The 19,353-nt window shown below is 43.5% G+C and overlaps 3 protein-coding genes across 4 annotated transcripts in view; 2 read left to right on the top strand and 1 right to left on the bottom strand.

Annotated features, from left to right (window-relative positions):
- Positions 1-5,302: 5,302 nt before the first annotated feature.
- On the top strand, positions 5,303-14,660 carry sgpl1 (sphingosine-1-phosphate lyase 1). Of its 2 annotated transcripts, none has more exons than XM_029521368.1 (14): positions 5,303-5,423; positions 8,148-8,313; positions 8,809-8,876; positions 9,164-9,311; positions 9,436-9,515; positions 9,642-9,770; positions 10,041-10,129; positions 10,216-10,324; positions 10,426-10,524; positions 10,627-10,773; positions 11,457-11,695; positions 11,780-11,926; positions 12,013-12,133; positions 12,981-14,660. In XM_029521368.1, exons 1-14 carry the CDS (start codon positions 5,412-5,414, stop codon positions 13,122-13,124), a joined length of 1,698 nt encoding a protein of 565 aa, XP_029377228.1. In that variant the 5' UTR covers positions 5,303-5,411; the 3' UTR covers positions 13,125-14,660. The 2 variants fall into 2 exon arrangements, with proteins under 2 accessions (XP_029377228.1, XP_029377229.1); XM_029521369.1 differs by lacking the exon at positions 5,303-5,423 and adding an exon at positions 6,963-7,338.
- pcbd1 (pterin-4 alpha-carbinolamine dehydratase/dimerization cofactor of hepatocyte nuclear factor 1 alpha) lies at positions 14,084-17,315 on the bottom strand. The gene is made up of 4 exons (XM_029521371.1): positions 17,197-17,315; positions 16,415-16,546; positions 16,239-16,319; positions 14,084-15,351 (listed from the first exon to the last, which is right to left on the bottom strand). Exons 1-4 carry the CDS (start codon positions 17,197-17,199, stop codon positions 15,259-15,261), a joined length of 309 nt encoding a protein of 102 aa, XP_029377231.1. The 5' UTR covers positions 17,200-17,315; the 3' UTR covers positions 14,084-15,258.
- The window catches only part of LOC115055507 (heparan-alpha-glucosaminide N-acetyltransferase), a 23,376-nt gene continuing 20,853 nt past the window's right edge, over positions 16,831-19,353 (top strand). Inside the window, exons 1-3 of the mRNA XM_029521370.1 lie at positions 16,831-16,856; positions 18,392-18,447; positions 18,805-18,899. Coding sequence (XP_029377230.1) covers positions 16,831-16,856; positions 18,392-18,447; positions 18,805-18,899 — 177 coding nt within the window. The remainder of the gene's footprint in view (positions 16,857-18,391; positions 18,448-18,804; positions 18,900-19,353) is intronic.

Raw genomic sequence — 19,353 nt, 5'->3', positions numbered from 1 at the left:
GTCCCGACCTCAGCGCTCCCACATCTGAGGGAAACCGGTCTCGGGCCGGACTCTCCACCGGCTCCGGTTCCGGTTCTGCTGTTACTCTCGTGACCGGAAACGTCAGCGTTTCTCGGGCACACCTCAGCCGACGTCACCGGCAGGTAGTCTGCCTCGTGCCCGTGCTGGTCGGGCATGCGCAGTGCCTCCGTCAGGGCCCAGATGTAGTTGTGTGCGAAGCGCAGAGTCTCGATCTTCGTCAGCTTGGCGTCCTCCGGCAGCGCCGGCAGGATCCGCCTCAGGGAGTCCAGGGCCGAGTTCAGGTTGTGCATCCGGTGCCGCTCCCGGTCGTTGGCCTTCATCCTCCTCCGGCCCCGCAGCCCGGTCCGGTCGGCCCGGGGCCTCGGCGGCGGGCCTCCGGAGGCCGGGCTGCTCGGCCGGGCTGAGCCCGGAGAGGAGCTCCGGTCAGCGGCTCCGCTCAGCACGGTGGGAGGCATCCTGATCAGAGATAAAAGAAAACAACACAAAACAGTTTGTTTACAGGTCAAACCTGAAGTCAGTCATTTCCCATTAAACCGATATGCCTTTTTTATTTTAGTGTCAGCAGGACCATGTTTGTTTCTAATAAACCCCCTTTGACCCGACAGGAGATCAGATTAACTCAGTTCATGTCAAATAACTGATGGCCATTTAATTCATGCAAAAACTTCATTGTAATGGATTTCCACTTTTGAATTCAGTGACACAATTCTTCTGTAAATCTGAACTCTTATCATCCCAACCTGCGCAGCCAGAGATGAGTTTGATGTAAAGCTGAATTTAAAGCATCAAATTAAGATGAAACAGTTACTTTGGATTACAGGACCTCCCCTTGGTCATTGTCACATTACAGTCTTATCTGTTTCTAATGACATATGAATTATCTTTCATTGATTCTTGCACAAACAAACATGCATGTGTGCCTTTTGCCCCAGAAATGCTCCCACAGAGAGGCTTTTCTCCAAAGCAGACACAAATGAAGCATGAAAAGTTTTTCTGAACTGTGTGATGTCCCATTTCACCTGAACACATCCTCAGGATGTGTCTGAACAACATCAAGTCAGAAGAAGTTCTTAAAGAAGGTAACCTCCAGGCTTTAGCCCCTAAATAATGTCATTCTAATAAAAATAATGATTTCAGTGTGTGAGAAAAGCAGCTTCAGATGTTTGGGCTTACCTCGGTGGTGGTTCCAGGTGGAGTCTGATGGAGACACAGCCCGCCGTCCTTGTTAGTCCTCCTGCAGCTGACAGTGAGGATGGATGCGCATCGCTGTCATTTTATATGGCCTTTATCTTATCTTTGAGCTCTGGAAGCCTGAATCAACAGCGCCTGTCAGGTGGCCAATCAGCTTCCAGGCAGCGCGTCCTTCTCCATCTCATTCCTCACACCGACTGTGTGTCTTTGTGTATTCTTTGTCATCTTCACTCAACACACGTGTAGTGAAGAGCAAACCCGAGATAGTCACATTTACACAGTCTGAGGAAGAGAAACAGATTCAACACACTTTCTGAACGTCTCACACTGAAACAGAAGTCTTTTATTCTGTTTGGTGGAAATGAGATGTTAAAATCAGACGTGCAGCCTCTGAGCTGTGTCCTTTCCTTCGGATGCATCAGTGCCACTCAGAGCTTCTCTTTACGCACAGCCTCTCCTCCATCCAACCCAAAGCCTGAAGCCCCGAGGCCGCTGCTGCTGCTGCGCTTTGTCTGTTTGAACAAAGTGACCTTCCAATCGCTTCATGTGCAGACAAGCTTTTTATTTTAGCTCATTTATTTGGAACATGCTTTTCTGCTGAGGTCCGAGTTTGCTCTTGATTACCTTCTCAGATGTCGTGTTTAATTGTTGACTCCTTCTCGTGCCACATTTTACGCGCTTGGGCTTCTGGCACGAGCCCCTTCAGGTGCTGATGGTGACGCAGAAACTTGGAAATGAAGCTGAAGTGCATCACAACCGTGAACACAACAACTTCTGTCTGCACCTGAAGGCTTCATGAAGAAGTCTGGAGTTGAGCGTTTTGATCACAGGAGCTGCTGCTGATGCAGCACACGGTTGAACTGCTGATGGGTGTTATTTCTTTACTCCAGAGCCTGCCTGCCACAAAGATCCGTGCCCGTCTCCAGAATCTCCTGGAGGACCTTGAACGCGGCGGCTCGTCGGACTCCTGGTTCTCCTGCAGCATCTTGTAAACCTCTGAGTCAGCTGCCACGGGGGGCCGCTTGGCTGCCTTCGATGGGTCTGACGGAGGTCTGCAGAAAAAGTGTGTCTGCAGGAAGCTTTTCTTTGTCTCTGTTTGCTCAGAAAATTCAACTTGTGCTGCAGAAAATGTTCATTCTTGAAGTCTCACATTCGGACAAACGTTGTCTCGCCGCGTTAGAGCGCAAAGCTCCGGCATTTGGACAAAGACAATTACGCATGAGGCTTCCAGACAAAGAGGGGCTGACAGGGTGGAACCTGCTGTGAGAACTGATGCTACAAAGGCTGCTGATGAGTGTCACAGCAGTAAGAGCTCCGTTTCTTCTTCAAGGTCATCCTGTGTCTGTGCGTCATGACAGCTCCAAAAACACATCCACAGTCGCCACAACTCATTGCGCATAACAATTTTACACAAAAACTTGAACTTTGATGAAGTTTATGATGAGTAAAGCGTGCGGGCAGCACGTGGACAGGTCTCGAGTCGGTTAGGGGGAAGAGGAGGAGTGTGGCTGAGCTCAAACATGATTTACAATGGCCAACAAAGGATCACAAAAAGCTCTCCTGAACTTTCTGTCTAAATATGTGTTTTGGGAACAGTCTGATAACCATATGCTTTCAATAAACTGGACAAATACACAGGTGAGATAGGAGATGGTGCCTTGCTGTTATAAAAGCCACGAAAAGTCTAAAGTAAACTGAATATTACCACTTTACAAATAATCATTGATGCCAAATCCTCATTGGGATATCATGGACAGGTGTGGGTTTTGAAGTTGTCAGTCTCTCTCCTTGATTTTTATCAGTGCGCTGTAGTGTCCTGCTTGTTATGCAAAGTATGGGCAAACATGAGCGGCCAGTCTGTGTGGAAATAGCAGATATCGGAGCAGACTTGGTACGAAAAGTGATTTAACAATATTTAACAATAAACCGAGTAAGCTTCAGAGCAGGTGATACCTGCCCGGTGCTCCTGATTAATACTTCCTCTACTACTTCACTTTACAGTCTCTTTTGCTTATTTATTAAACGAAATCTATTTATTATTATTTTAGCAAACAGAGGTACCAGGTGGGGCTTTATTTTCGTCTTCAGCTTTTTGTTTGAAGGACGTTTTGAGGGGGGCAATCAAAGTCCAACAACTCGCTGACCAGATTGTTGTCATCCCGAACTAGCAGCGCAGCCATTCAATGTGCCCCGCTCCTCTTGTTCTCTCTGGCAAAGAGCTGCCGGGGGAGAAAAAAAGAAAAAGGAAACTTCTTCAAGAAAGGGAAAACATCTTTAAAACATTTAATTGCAACCCGGATGCCATATGTACACCTCTTGTGAACCCCCTCAACAATGTGACTGCCTTTTAGAAAGTATGGAGTGCGCCTTTGGAGACGTGTGCGCTTTTGGAGAGGTGCGCGCGTCGTGACCAGAATGACCCCGAGCACACTTATAACAAGAAGTAATTCACTTTTAATGTGCTTTGGAGTTTCCTTTCACAGGCAATGCATTGTACCTCTCACCTCAGCTTTTGAAGACAGTGTACACCAATTACAGTGGAATAGCTGTCCTTTGGAGACAGTTTGTCTTTTTGTTAAGACTCAGGAGTCTCAGGACGAATGAGGCTGTGGCTGCAAGTCGCCCCTTTTCACCCCTAAACTAATGCAGAATGAGCTTTCTTTTCTTCATAGCTTGTTTACAAAGCTGCATTTTGTGTCTATTAGTGGCTCTTTGTGGATAATAAGGACAAACGTGCATTTCTGTCCTCTGCACTAATCCAACATTAAACCTTCTTTAAAAATACAAGTTAGCAATTTAAAATGTGGATTTTTTGTTTGTTTGTTTGTTTGGAGTTTCTCTGCAGTGTCATCCAGTAATGTGCACATAACTGCTAAGGAATCATCAAAAAAAAAACTTAAAATCTTTATTCGGTTCAGCATGATCTTATTTCAGCTTCTGATTTTATGCACTGATGATAAACTCCACATAAGCAAGATGAAATATTTGATTGGTCATTTTTACTTTATCTGGACTCTCACAACTCCAGTAAATCTTAGCTGTTTTTCTGATCAGTAGAAGAACTGATTGTTTGTGGAAAACGGAGAAGCCAGAGAGCTACTGTGTTCATAAATCAACAGTAATGAACCAAAATGTAGGATTTCTAAAAAGTAAATCATCAAAATCACATAATGTCTTTAATTTTTCCTCCCATGAACAACAATCTGAACTCCAGGACTGACAGTGAGTTACAAGTTTGTTCTTAGTTGTTTGCCATATTGTTGTATTTTCACTTTTTCTGCTGTGTCCATGTGAGATAAAGATAACAGAGGAGAGAATCTAACTGATGTGGAAAAAAGGCTCATCTCTGCAGCATCTTTGTCTTATGAAGTGCAGTGTCCCAGCTCGGCTGCTCTGAGGCGCTGTTTTCACCCAAAAACACAAAACGACGTTTCACATCACTACCAAACACTCACTGATGCCTTAAAGGAACGTCGGAAGTAGCGAGGAAGTACAGAAAGGTTCCTGAAAGAGCTCCACAGTTTTCAGCATTTGATAAAACTGTGCACTTTTCTTACTTACCATATAAAATTAGCTTGTCTTTGTGAGAGAAAAAAACAAAACAAAACTGCTATTTCTTCTTTTTGCTCGTGAAGATTTGAGGACTCAAATCTATATCCAAGTAACCAATAAGCTAAAAAAAAAAAAAAAAAAAAAAAAAAAAAAAAATCATATTTATAATACGTTTCTGGTATACAACTAAACTGGACCAGGACGCATTTGACCATATTATAATTATATATTATTTACTTTAGTTCTATAGTATTTGTATTGTATTAATGAATAATTTGTTTTTTCATTTATTACTTTTTATTCACGTTGTCTGCTCCGGCTCGTAGTTTTCAAAGTTACCGAGGTCACCTGAACGCAGCAGCAGCTCTTTGCTAACTCATCCGGTCGTGAGCGTCAGAGCTCGGCGCGCGCGCGGAGAGCGCAGATCTCCACGTCACGCGGTCGCGCGCCGAGCACGCCGACTCGCGAACGCTTAGTCCCATCCACCGCCGCGTCAGATCTGCACATGCGCGGCCGGCGGGGCCACTTCCTGGTTGCGGCCGTTAGCTTGCTGTGAGCGGAGCATGTAGACGCTCGGGCTGCCGGAGGTCACTGCACCGAAGAGCCGCCGCCTCACGGAGGACCTGCGGAGCCTCCGACCCGACGACATGGACTACTGGGTAGGTGTCGTGACTTTTTGTTGTTGTAGTTGGCTTTTTTGTTGTGTAGCGGGAGAGGTGACGCTCTGACCCGGCTTGTTTTCTGATGCTCCAAAAACAGACAGCTTCACTCTTATCAAAGAGTTGTTGTTGTTGTTGTTGTTGTTGTTGTTGTTGTCGTCGTCAAACCTGTGACACTGAAGACACACACACAGCTGTGTTGATACTTTGACCCCCCTGAAGACACACACTCCTCTGAAAGCTGCACATGGAGTCAAACCCTGACTTATTTCATATTATCTGACATTAACCCCCCTCCGACACACACAGACACACAACCCATCCTCCCTCCGTGTTGGAGGCTTAAAGCTGCTTCCTTTAATTTACAGCAGCAGTAAAATTAGAGATCCTGTCCAGCATTAAGCTGCAGGAAGTTTTAAACAAAGCTCCGAGCAGGCAGCTGCTGAGGTTTGAGGGGTTTTCCTCAAAGCGGCACATTCAACCTGAGCTGCTGTTGGACTCCAGATGGACAAAAGACTGAGCAGCAGAGGGCAGATCAGCTGACACATCTGCTGCCATCTGCCCCCCCCCCCCCCAAAAAAAAAAAAAAACACCAAACACCAACATCCTCCAGACTCATACTGGACCCGTCCGGATCAACTGGAGGGGAAAGTAAAGCTTGTGTTTTGGAAACATTGAACAGCTCAGACTCAGCTGATGAAAACTTTTCCCATCACCACAGCTGTAATTAAACTGCCCCCCCCCCTGCAGCAGAGATGTTGCTCAGTCTGTTTTCCCCTGATGGCTCCAGGAGCAGCCACCTCACACCCAGTACATTTCCATGAGAACATGACCTCCCCTGTGAGACAACAAAAGCTCTCCTTACAAATAGTCAAATGTGTGTGTGTAGGTGTGGTGGGGGGGGGCAAAGGAATGGGCGTCCACTGCTCCAACAATGAGAGGACAATGCTGTGCAGGAGTCTTTGTGTGGACCTGGTTTAAGTTTTCCTGAAGCTCTGAATAGGGCTTTTGGACCTGAGGACGGGTCATGTGTTGGATAACAGGCCTGGATCTGAAGGGGCTGACTCAGCTTTTGCTCCGATAGATTTTAGATAATGTCATTTATGGTAGTGTGCACCTGTGACTCCCCAGGTACAGAAGAGCAGCGTACCTGTCATGAATATTCCACTCTCACTAACACACATTAACTGTATTCACACTGTCTGTGCAGCCGAGCTGGCCAAACCTGTATGAGGACATGTGATCCAAACAGGCAGGTACGACAGCTGTGCTCAGTGCTGGTGGGGGGGGCGGCCGGAGGATGTTGGCTGAAACGAACCTGACGTCTTTTTGAGGTCAATGGAGACTCTTCCTGACAAAATAAACACTTTCCTCCACTCAGCAGAAGTTTGCCTTACTGGGCTATTATGGGATATTTGCATGAGGTCACTCAGATTGTGATTGCTTAAGATACTGTTTTTTGAACCTTGTGGCAGAGGTGGAGAAACAAGCCTCTTTGTTATCACACTGCCTGCTATTGTGTCATAAAAAACACTGCAGGAGAGAGATAATGAAAAGATAATTTTTGCTGCACTTATGAAACAACTTTCATAAGTCATTTACTCAAATTTGGGCTCAACACAGGCTGAAAAGCAATTATAATTTAAATTTGAATCTGCAATCAGGCTGAGAGCTGAGCACACACTGCTGCTGTCTGGGTGTGTGTTCAGAGGCTAACTTCCTGTCTCATCTTGATCATGACTGATTGCAAAACATCCCCCCAGCTGGTTGGATGTGTTGTTGGTGGTTTGGGCAGGGGGAGGAGCCTGGAGAAAGGCGTCCAGTTAGCAGACAGTCTCCTCTCACTCTCACCTGGAGCGTGAAGAGACGGACTGGAAGCTGAGGAGCAAACTGAGGAGTCACGATGTCTTTAGATGTAAGTACTAACATCTGTGATCTGTGATGGTCGTTCCTCCTGGAAACTGAATGTTATGAGGGAATTTTATTCCGATATTCAACCAACTAACCCGACTTTATTCGGTTCATGTGCCTCAGAGTTTTTCTGGTCATCTGCACAGATTGACCGCTGACAAGATCAGTTCTTCTTTTCTCCTCACAGTTTTAAAGGAGAAGTTTCTCTTTAGTGGGGCCCTTGAAGTTTGTCATAATATCCCACTGTTGGGATATTTTTGGGGGGAATCTAACCCTTAATTACCAGGCACCAAGTTCCCTTCACTCTGTACATGGAGTGGACTTTGTTGCCTTTGGACATTGACCTACATTTGTCTGGAAGACAAATTTCAAACAGAAGGCTTCAAACCAGCAGCTCACAGACTGATGGTGGTGTCACAGAGAGTTGACACTTAATTTGGATTTAGGGGAATAAATCCACCCTAAAATGATTTCTTACATTCTAAAATGGAGACAGTCCGTGTAATGAACTGAAGGTCATTAGATAAAATAAATAAGCACAAATAAAAAGTCTTTATCTGCTCACAGAACAGCAGAAGCCTGAAAGGAATAAAAAGTTGACTCTTAGCTCAATTTTTAAACAAATGTTAAAACTGTGACTAACTTCCACTTCCTCATATCAAAATGAGAAAATACTTGTGATATGTTCTAAAATGAAATAATGAGCAGTGATTAATTTTTACAAACTGTTACACCTCGATCTTCCCTGTTTTCTTCATATGAAATGTTGTGTCTATGTTGGCAGCTGATTCAGTTGTTATATTCGTGTGTTAGGGTGCCTTGGAGGTGTACGGGGAGATGATCCTGCTGTATCTGCAGGAGGGCCGGCGGCAGGTCAACCAGCGTTGTGCCGACCTGGAGCCGTGGCAGATCATCGGAGCGACGTTCATCACCACCTTGGGAGCCATCTGGGTCAAAGGCTTCTTGTTCCAGAGAGAAAGTAATTTTCACACACGACACATCGGGAAGGAAATTGACAAAATCTCAGAAGATGATACACAAGAAATGAGCTGCATAGCCGTGTCTTTAAATCACAAAGCCTCTTGAGTCAAACTGTAATTTACTTTGCTATGAGAAACGAAGGAAGTTGCCTTTTAAAGTCTTCCCAGTGTGCTACACTGAGCTCAGTACTTGTTCCTCTAGTGTGTGAAATACCTTCAATCAACAAGCCTTTCTAGCTGTACGATCTGTCAATCAATGCTTGAATTCCTTCAGCTGCACCCGTCACACCTCAGATCAGAGAGTGAAAGCTGCTTGGAGTCACTGAGCTGCCATCTTTGGAGCTCTGAGGGTCAGGATGAAATGCTTTTTCAGTGTAGCTCTGATTTTCTCTGATTATAGGTCAGAGTCAGCTGTTTAATGGTTCGTGGTTGATTCTGTGCCAGTGTTTGACCATAACTGCTGCTCTCCCCCCTTTCTTCCTTCTGGCTGATAGGTCTGACGTCCAGAATCAAGAAGCAGTGTTTTCGAATCATCAGAAAAATACCCTTCGTTGGCGTGGCGGTGAGTTTCAGTGGTTAATCTGTTCCCTGTTTCCTCAACAGATGTTGTCTCTTCGTCTCCTTTGAGTCATTCTTGGATGACTGAGTGCAGCATGCGGGAGGGGGGTCAGACCTTTGGCAAACGTACCAACATTCACTGGTGATAATGTTCAGTTACTCATTGTCACCACGTTCAGATCTAATCAGAAATTTGACCGGTGTTGATAGCACAGTGGGCGTGCTGTCAGGCTCTTTACGCCTGTTGGTTGTTCTGCATCAGACAGTAACTGTGTCCTCTCCTCCTGACAGATCCAGAGCCAGTTGAACAAGGCCCTGGATGACATGTCTGCCAGTCTGTGCACGCTGAAGGAAGGGATGAGCTACACCAAGCAGCTGCCATCTAAAGGTCTCAGTCAGAGCCAAGTGCTGGACAAAATCAGAGAGTATGAGACTCTGAGTAAGTGGCCAATCTTTCTCTCATGGTTCATTACACAGCACAGCTGAGTTCCCACAGAGGGTTTCCAGTGTTTTGCCCTTTTTTGGAGGAAACCAGCGATTTCTGAGTCAATGTGTCTTTGCAGATGAAGTACAGTGGGAGAAAGGATGTGTGTCAGGAGCAGTTTACTGGGGCGATGAATCGCTGACCAAGCTCCTGGTGAAGGTTTGTGTCTTTGTGTTTCTGGACTTTCAAAGTGTTCTCGCTTCAGTTGCTGTGTTTGAAAATGAATATCGGCCCCCCTGCTCTGAGGATCTGGAGTTTAAGCGTTCCTGCTCCTCGTTCTCTCAGGTATATGGAGATTTTGCCTGGAGCAATCCTCTTCACCCAGACATCTTTCCTGGTGTAAGAAAGATGGAGGCGGAGGTTGTTAGAATGGCGTGCACACTTTTCCAAGGCGGGCCCGACTCCTGTGGCACGGTAAGTTCAGGTCAGGGTCCAGGGTCCTACAGACCATCTGTCTGTGTCGGCATGTGTCGCTCTGGTTCAGGTCCATCTAACAATATCTGAATGTTATAGGAAAGTGCTTTTTTTTTTTTTTTTTTTTTTTTTTTTTGGAGAAGCAAATGACCCAATAATCCAGACGGCACTGATTTTATAGATGTAGGACTTAATATCTGCAGCTGTACTGACAGTTGACTAAATGTGGCTGGACTGAGTTTGATGTGTCTCTGCTTCTGCCATGTCCAGGTCACCTCAGGGGGAACTGAGAGCATCCTGATGGCCTGTAAGGCATACAGGGACATGGCGTATGAGCGAGGTGTCGAATACCCTGAAATGTAAGATGTGTAACATCTGTTGCCTGCTCGCTCCCTCTTGTTGCCTCCACACTGGCGTTCTAATGCATCATCTTATCTTCCTGCAGCATCGCTCCTGTGAGCGTCCACGCAGCTTTTAACAAAGCTGCCCATTACTTTGGGATGAAGCTGGTTCACATTCCCCTCGACAAGAAAACTATGAAAGTGGACGTGAAGGTGAGGATGGTTGATTAGTGGACGATGTTCGCTGCCTCTCTGCTGCTCCTCGACATCAGTAAATCCACCTTTTTTTTTTTTTTTTTTTACCCTCCTACCAGGCCATGAGGAGAGCCATCAATAAGAACACAGCCATGCTTGTGTGCTCAGCACCTCAGTTTCCTCATGGAATCATGGATCCTGTTGAGGAAGTAGGAAAGGTCAGGACGGACAGCTTTTTATTTCTTTCTCCTCTTTTAAGGAGTTCTGCCAATAAAAACAGGGAAATTGAATATCTGACACTTTCCCTCGCTGCATTCCAGCTGGCTGTGCGCTACAACCTCCCGCTGCATGTGGATGCCTGTCTGGGAGGTTTCCTCATTGTCTTCATGGCCAAAGCTGGTTATCCACTCGCCCCATTTGACTTCAGGGTAAAAGGTGTGACCAGCATCTCTGCAGACACTCACAAGGTAAGGAGTGGCTGTTTTTAACACATATTCACAAAAACATGCTCAAAGTAACAAAGAGGCTGCAGTAAACTTTGGTCTGTTTGTCTCTTCACTGTCAGTTCAAAAATATATGAAAGAAATTTTATTTAAAAAAAAAAGAAGGACACCCTGATTTACTGGGACATCACCCACTGGAGCCAATAGGAGTGTCCAACGTAGAGATGTGACTCTGGATGTCATTATCAAAGATGGAGGATGTGAATGGACGGATAAACACACAGAAGGAGGCAGAAAGTCAGACTGATCCAGATCTGAGCTAACTTTGTTCCTTCATGGGATTAAATCTGCCCCATTGCTGTCACCTGAACCTCACACAAACAACAACAATAATAACAAGTGATATCAACAATAATTGTCACTACTCTTCATGTGAAAACATTCCCAGCTCAGAGGAGGGACAGGCATTTTATGATGTGTGCTGCAATCAGGACGGAGTATAAACTTTATCTTATTTGGACCTAGGCCACGTTTTTATAGTGGTTTAATACTGTGTGTGTGTGTGTGTGTGTGTCTGTGTGTGTGTCTGTGTGTCTGTCTGTGTGTGTGTCTGTCTGTGTCTGTGTGTGTGTCTGTGTGTGTGTGTGTGTGTGTCTGTGTGTGTCTGTGTGTGTCTGTGTGTGTGTCTGTGTCACATTCCTCTGCAGTACGGTTATGCCCCCAAAGGTTCCTCAGTAATCCTCTACAGCGATAAAAAGTACCGTCACTATCAGTACTTCGTAGCTCCAGACTGGCAGGGTGGGATCTACGCCTCGCCCTCCGTGGCAGGCTCCAGGCCAGGAGGAATCATCGCCGCCTGCTGGGCGACCATGATGCACATGGGAGAGAACGGATACGTAGACGCCACCAGGCAGATCGTCACCACGGCGCGGAGAATCAAAACAGAGTGAGACCTCAGACCGACACAGAGCATCATTTGTGTCGCCACGTCCAACATTCATCTGTCTTCATTTTATTTTGTTATTGACAGAGTCCGGAAGGTAAAAGGAGTGTTTGTGTTTGGGGACCCCGAGGTGTCCGTGGTGGCAATAGGCTCCGATGTTTTTGATATTTTCCGTCTGTCCAACGCTCTGACATCGAAAGGCTGGAACCTGAACACGCTGCAATACCCGTCCAGGTAGGAGCGAACCAGGAGGAGACAGATTTCATCACAGGATAAACATCCATCAGTAACCAACCGCTGTGTGATCTCTTCTGTCACAGCATCCACATCTGCTGCACTGTCCTGCACACCCAGCCAGGGGTCGCCGACCGGTTCATCCACGATGTCAAAGAGCAGGTCGCCATCATCATGAAGAACCCCAAAGAGAAAACCACAGGAATGGTGAGCGAGCCCACGGAACACACAAAACGACTTTATCTGCCATTCAGAAAAGATTCAGTTTAACAGCTCAGCCACGATGAAGCAGAGGAATCGGCCACATGTTTATTCCTGAGGTCGTAGTCAAACCTCCTGTTACCCTCAAATAAACAAACATGGTCTGTTTAACACAGAAAATTCCAACTTTAGTTTTAAAGTGCTCTGAAACATTAACTCTTCGATTCAAAAAGCTCACACTCTTACACTCTTTACATTAAAGTACATTAAATCTTTGACAACCTAAAATAATAATCCCCACAGTTGTTCTTCTACTAATAATAAGCTTTATTTATAAAGCAGCTTATATAGCAGAAAAATAAAAATAGAAAGGGGGATAAAGAAAATTCACAAAAAGTAGATAAAAATATTAAAAAAGTTAACAAGTAAAATCATTTTATCATAAATATAATGAAGAGAATATTTATACCTGAGAAGGTACATCAATAAATCATGACCTGTTGTATTGTAGCAGACTTTAAATTGTTGGAAACAAAAGGAAGCTGCAGCGCTGAAAAAGTTACAGTTTAAAGAAAAACTTTAAAGCCTTCTGTATTTTGTTCTCACTTTGTTCTCAGCCAAATCAGGGTCTGTTCACCATCCTTCTTTTAACATCGCTTTTTTCTTTTTTTTTAAACATTCAGATCACATTCATCTTATTATTCCAAACTAACACTTAGCCACTTAAAGCTACATTTTTTCAGTGATAATTCACCTGCTGCTGTTTTTCTTCCACAATGGAAACGAATATGGACTAATATACAGATGATCGTCAGCAGTTTGTGACCCGAGTCGTGTTTCGTGGTTGTTTCAGGGAGCGATCTACGGCATGGCCCAGTCCATCCCAGACAGATCAATGGTGACGGAGATCTCCAGAGGATTCCTTGACTGTCTCTACAGCACCGAGGTGGCCAATTCCAATGTCAGCCACATGAACGGCAATGGCAAAGCCCACTGAAACAGGACTGGGCCCCCGTGGCCCCCGCCGCCTCCGTGGTCGACCTCCTCGCTCAACAGTTGCCTTATCTTGCATAGACCTGCAGCATACAGAAATCATCTGCAAAGACGCGTGAAGCACAAGCCATCCTCATTTTAATAATAATAAGAAGAGACTGCTTCCATCAGGTTCTTGTCTTTTAAATTTAGATTTTCTTGATTTTGGCGTGCTTCTGTGTGTTTTGTTTTTTAAAAGTTCATTTCAATTTAACCGGTTTTGTAAAATGCACATATGTCAATATCTCTCTCTATATATATATATATATATATATTTTTATTTTTTTTTTTTAAATAATTTTTTTGGTTAAACTCCACAACATTTCAGCTTCCACCATCACAGCTTTACTCTCTGTGATGACTCGGCAAAGAAACAACAAGGGAAACACCCAGACCACTGAGGGCTGGTTAGAAAGCGCTGTGCTCACGCCCTCTAGCATGAAACCTGATGCACTGCTGCTGCCTGGCTGCACATGTGGAGCTCTGACTGTCCTTGTCATGGAACAGCTCTCTTCGGGAAAAAAACTAACAGGAAAAATAGAAGCACTGCAACGCCCCAACAAGAACATATCAGGTTAATCTGTTCTCACTTGAAACCCCAGTTCTCTGATGTTAAAGCGTCCGTCAGCATGAACGTTGTTAGCACTTAATCATGATGATGACGATGATGAAGATAGGATTTTGGTTTTTGGATGGGTAGACAGGGAGCTTTGATCATCATTAATATTCAATAAACTCAAGTGGCTAAAAATAATTACGAGACACACTCGGACCGCGACGGACTGAAGGTTGTTTCCTGTGTGTGATCCAGTAGCACTCAGTATTTTTCTAACCTGTGTCATTTAATCATGTCTCCTAATTCAATCTACCTCAGCTTCTGCCCTGATATCACTTATTCATCCACTGAAACATTCAGAGTCACTGTTGTTTATTTTCCATTTCTAATATCAACTTAACATTAGGGCATTAGACAAACTGTAAAACGTCTTCTTGGATGTACTGAGAGGAAGCAGGTGGATTTGTACACATTCACTGATAGCAGGCTGATCATTTTAAGTAACCATAACACCAAAATGACCTTGTGTTGTGTTGTCTTTGTTTCCTATTATTGTGTATTTTAATGAAATTATTTCTGTTTGTGCAATATGTAATGTTTCCTTCTCTGACCGATAGGGGATGTTTTTGAAATGTGTCCGTTTCTCAGCCTTGCTGGTGTAATTTCACCATTTGTGTGACCACTGGGTTTTTATTAATCACTTCATTAGTCAGTCTTTGTTTAAAATCGATCAGATATGAATGTATTTTAGGTTCTTACATGTGTTGGTGGGAATCTTTCTGTCTTTTTGGTCAAACATTTGTCATGAGACCGAAGACAAAAGCCCCCTCTAATGATTGAAACTCACACCATTGTCTGTGTCCATCCTTTAATACTGTGGCCAGTGATGGCAAGTGGAAACTTAAGCCTTTGCAAAACCAATAAATAAAAGGACTATTTCCTGTTTGTTTTGGATGGATGTCAATTGAATGGCCAAGATATCTCTTAAATAAACTTAATGCAAATTCCAGTAGAAGCAGTAACTGACTCAAATGTTTTACCGGTCCCGGCTTGTGTTCTGGTCTTTTAGTGATATGGAGAGATTGTGCTCACTTCTTTAGGCTCAGGTGTTTTTTCAAACCATATTTGGAGGTGAAGTTGAATTTTTCCTTTGCCTTTTCTGGTACACTCAAATTAAAAAGTATCATGTTGTAGTGAAGACGTGTAACTAGAGACTGAGACCTTAAACTCTGTTGTTCAGCAGATTAATTTTACATCATGATGTTTTCAGGTACAACAGGGAACAGGACATTTTTTTGCTGGAAATACAGAATCTCTTCAAACAAAACAATACAGAGACAGGATATTTAGCACTGGGAATGTTATTTGGTAGCTGAGGAATTACTTGAAACATTTAATGTGTAAACATTTAACCATTTCCTTTGGGCTGATAATCTCATCGATAATGTGCAAAAACCAACAATTGGGTTCTGTAGGTCACATTTTCACTGCGACATCTGTGCCTTCAGTCTTCACGGTTCAAAATGACTGATGGTGAGTTGGCTCATATGAGAGACGCTTGGTCAATGAAGGTGGCCAATGTGATGTCACGCTGAGACAAACCTCCACAGTCATGTGTGCTGAGAGTGATCTGGACCTGGGGGGTAAAAAGGAAGAGGAAGAGACACTGTGACTCATCGTGTGGCCAGACTGAACTATTTTTATTTTCATGATCAATCTGTCAATCCTTGATGAAAGATAAAAGGTTTATTGTGAACATGGAACATATTCACTGTTGATTTAAATAATCTGACCTTTTTCATGTAATTTAAAGCTCTTTATCTAATTTTTAAAGAGCTGATGTTTTTATCTGTTTTTTTAAATACATTACAAAGTGGAGGCCTCAACTTGCGCAGGCGCATTGATGAAGTTCCGTTCCGCTGGCCTAATATATCCCAGGATTCATTTTGTGCCGATAATGAAAATAATACACCAGAAAAAGAAACCCCAAAATAACAATATTAAAAATAAATAATAATCATTTTAAAAAGTAAAAAGAAATCTTTAAAAAAAGATTGTTATTAAAGTTGCTAGGCAACGGGAGCGGCGTGTGTGATGCGTCGGTAAGAGCCGGAAGAGGCTCAGAGCTAGCTTAGCATTGTATATGCGTTCTTCCGGCTAAACAAACATGACTAAAAATACTCAAAAATATCATCATCTGTCAGTCTGGTTATATATAAGAATAATTTAAAATAAAATCAAACTTCTTCAGACGGGAAGAAGAAGGATGAAGCAAGAATCTAATCTGAAGCTGATGAAGCTAATCTTCAGGTCATAATAAGCAACGTTGCAGTTCACGGTGTTGATGTAAAAACTTAAGTGAAGCTCTGTTTGTAAGTGAGCCTTCTGCATGCGGTGACTCAGTTGTTGTCTGTCATGAGGTGATCGCAGCAGTTTGCACATGAATGGAAGTGAATGTCAGGCCCTGGGCTCCCGGCTGAGATGTCTTCCCTGATAATTCACCCCAGTCTTATTCTTATATACCTTGTTATAGACATTGAACCACTCAGGATGATGGTCCATCTTCTCAGCTTGCAGAGCTACTCTGGACATGAAACCAAAAGCCTGAAAGCAAAGGAGACCATGTGGTCATCTGTAGACATAACACGGAGCAGCTGCTTTTGTTTTGCTTGGTTTGTAAAGCGAGCCACATTACAAACCTGGTTGAAGTCTTTAAAAATAAACTCTTTGTAGATAGCGTCTCGCCCCACCACCTCCACCCACTGAGCGCTGCGCAGCAGGGGGAGTAGGTGGGCCCTCTCCTCCTCGGTCAGACTCTGTATCTTCCCGGCCTGGTTGGAGAGGGAAGGTTATAGTACAGCAGATTTCGGAGGGGCAGTTTCACAAACACAGACTGTGATTGGCTGTACTGAATCCCATCTGGGAACAATAAGAGGCTGCATTCCTGGTTTAAAAAGTAGCTGGTTCTAAGGTATGTGGTGGTAATTCAGTGCCTACTCCTGACACATGAGGCAGGGTCACATGTTTTTAGAGTCCTCATGACCCTGACTCCACATCCAAAACGTACTGTCAACATTTCACAACGTCACCCAAATTTATTGCACAAGAATTTTGTATGGATTTGTCCCCAGATAAGCAGTTGTGTTACACGCAAGAGGAACAAACACATGTATTACCACAGCCCGAAACAAAGCAGTGACATCAACAGGTATCATAGCAACGCTCTAATCTGCTCTATCAGTGCAATGAATGGGCAGCACTCAAACAATACCCACTGAATTAACCCTCATCTGTTCTCTACAACGAGGCACAATGCACAGCCACAGACCTTCAGGGACAAAAGTACTGATGACTAAATCAAACAACACAATGGAGTTTGTGTTGAATTTACTCTGTTTCTCTCATGGAGTTTTTAGACCGTGAGAAAATGTCAACAGGTGTGTGTGTGAGGCGGTTAGCAGACTTGACACTGTGTACTCACCATGTTTGCAGAGTGTTTTCGTGCACAGAGGAGGTTTAGCTCTGTCTCCTGCTTCCTGCTGCACAGAGGCAAATCTGCTGTGGCACCAGGGAGAGCAACTGGAATGAATCCATCCGACACATGAGCTGTGGGTCCTGCTTAGCTGCCCCCGATAAAGCCTGAATAGAAATCCAGTCTTTTGAACAGTTGCTCAGCCACCTGTCAACATGGGTTTAATCATAAACTGTTGTCTGCTGCACAAGGCATGCATGAGGCCAGCTATTGTGGCAGCACAAAGGCCACCGCTGCTCTGTTTATCATGTGATGAAAGAATGAATATGCACTTTTTACTCATGCATTGTATTTGTGTTCAGGTGCCTCTTCATAATTTAATATCACGGAAAAGTTCTTATTTTTCAATATTAACATGAGAAAATGAAGCTTTCATGTATTCTAGGTTCATTCCCTGTAGATTGAAACATTTAATTGTTTTTCTGCAACACAAACAAGTTCTGACAGGTCTGTGTATCACTCAATAGTTTTTCTTGGCTCCTTTAGCAGGAATGCTTGTATTAGTTACTCTTAGAATTAAATTATGGAAAAAAAAACAGCTTCCCTTTATGTGCACACAGATTAAACATGAATTTAAAGTAAAGATTCGATGTAAGTAATGTCTAATCTGAACAGACAGCAGATTTTAAAGCAAGCGCTGCTCTTCAGCTGAGTGGAGTTCATGTCAAAGGTTAATGAGGTGATCCTCTGAGAGCGCCCCGGTGAACTCATCTGTCATGGCGAGTGCTCAGGGAAATTAACTGATTAATGAAATGAGAAGAGAGGATGTGACAAGTGATCATCATTTAACAGTTGGCTGGATGGGGAAATGAGAATGTGGCTTCAATGTTTTGGTTAGAAAGGAAAGCAAAGTCATTATATGGGACGCAGATAGTTTAATTTGCCTATAGAAATGCATATAATCTGGACTTTGTTTGACTTGGCATGTTCTCTTAACCTTTTTTTTAAACTAGTGAAGTTTTCCGTCTGTTTTATTTTATTTACTTTCCCTCAAATCAAGACGGCCCTTGTTGATTATTTTAGTTCCATACACTTTCTGCACTCTGCCCTCTGACCACATTTTATATTGGTGTGAGAGTGATAAAGATGATCTTTGGCCACTTTCAAGTAGAAACATGGATCCCAGGATAACACTACACACAAGTCTGACATTGGCAATCCTTGTAGCTAGCAGCAGCAATGGACAACACTTAAAATCAGGTGAGTGTGTGATTCAGTAGTGTTGGCTGTGGATCAGTTTTGTCATCTGTTAAGCTGGCCTGGGGGCAAGAATGCTCCTGTACATGTAGTCTTACATTTAATCTACCAAGCAAAAGTCCTTTCATGCAAATAAAAAAATCCCTATATGAACTCTCTGAGGCTTCTCCTGTCGGTCTTTGCTTCTCACAATCAAAGTTAAAATCTCATTATGCCAAATGGAGATGTCGTTTGTTGGTGGATTAATCAGTCAATCATATTGAGTCAGTGTTGATGATGATCAGATATTTCCTCTGCTATCTTGTATTTACGATGTACAAAAAGCTTTTGCAGTAGCTGTAAATAATCAAACCATGACAGAGCTCCATCTGAAAATGGACCAGGCTTTGTTAACACTTCACAACCAGCTGACAGAAGAGGTGCAGGTTTTCTACACCTCGGATTACTGCTACAAGGTAAGAACCAAGTAGTACAGTCTCTCTCAGTCCATGTCCACCATACTTCTCCCTGACACTCTACTTATAAAAACTGAAGTTAATACTCTTAATAAGTTCGTCAGATTTGGGATATTCATAATGATGCACGCAATAGTTTTCTCATTTTTGACCCAGCAGGGTTCTCCAGTTAATTAGCATTTAGCAATGTTCAGTTTGGTGATTTGCACAACATTTGTGCAGTAAAGCATTTCCAAATTACAATTCCTGGAATAATTCAACCTTCACATTCTCCATCATATAACACAACAGTGCTTTAATTAGATGGGCTCCATCCACTCTTTTAACCTCCACCGCCTATCCATTTTTTCAGTATATGTCAAATCACATCATTGTCTATGATCCTCATGACCTTTAAACTGATCCTTGTGTAGGAAAGAGTAAAAGCCTCTTATAAAGAGGAAAGCTACAAAAA

Source organism: Echeneis naucrates, chromosome 15 (genome assembly GCF_900963305.1).
Source record: "Echeneis naucrates chromosome 15, fEcheNa1.1, whole genome shotgun sequence".
Taxonomy (NCBI): domain Eukaryota; kingdom Metazoa; phylum Chordata; class Actinopteri; order Carangiformes; family Echeneidae; genus Echeneis; species Echeneis naucrates.
Note: the sequence above shows the minus strand (reverse complement) of the source record. Positions and strands in the feature narration are given on the sequence as shown.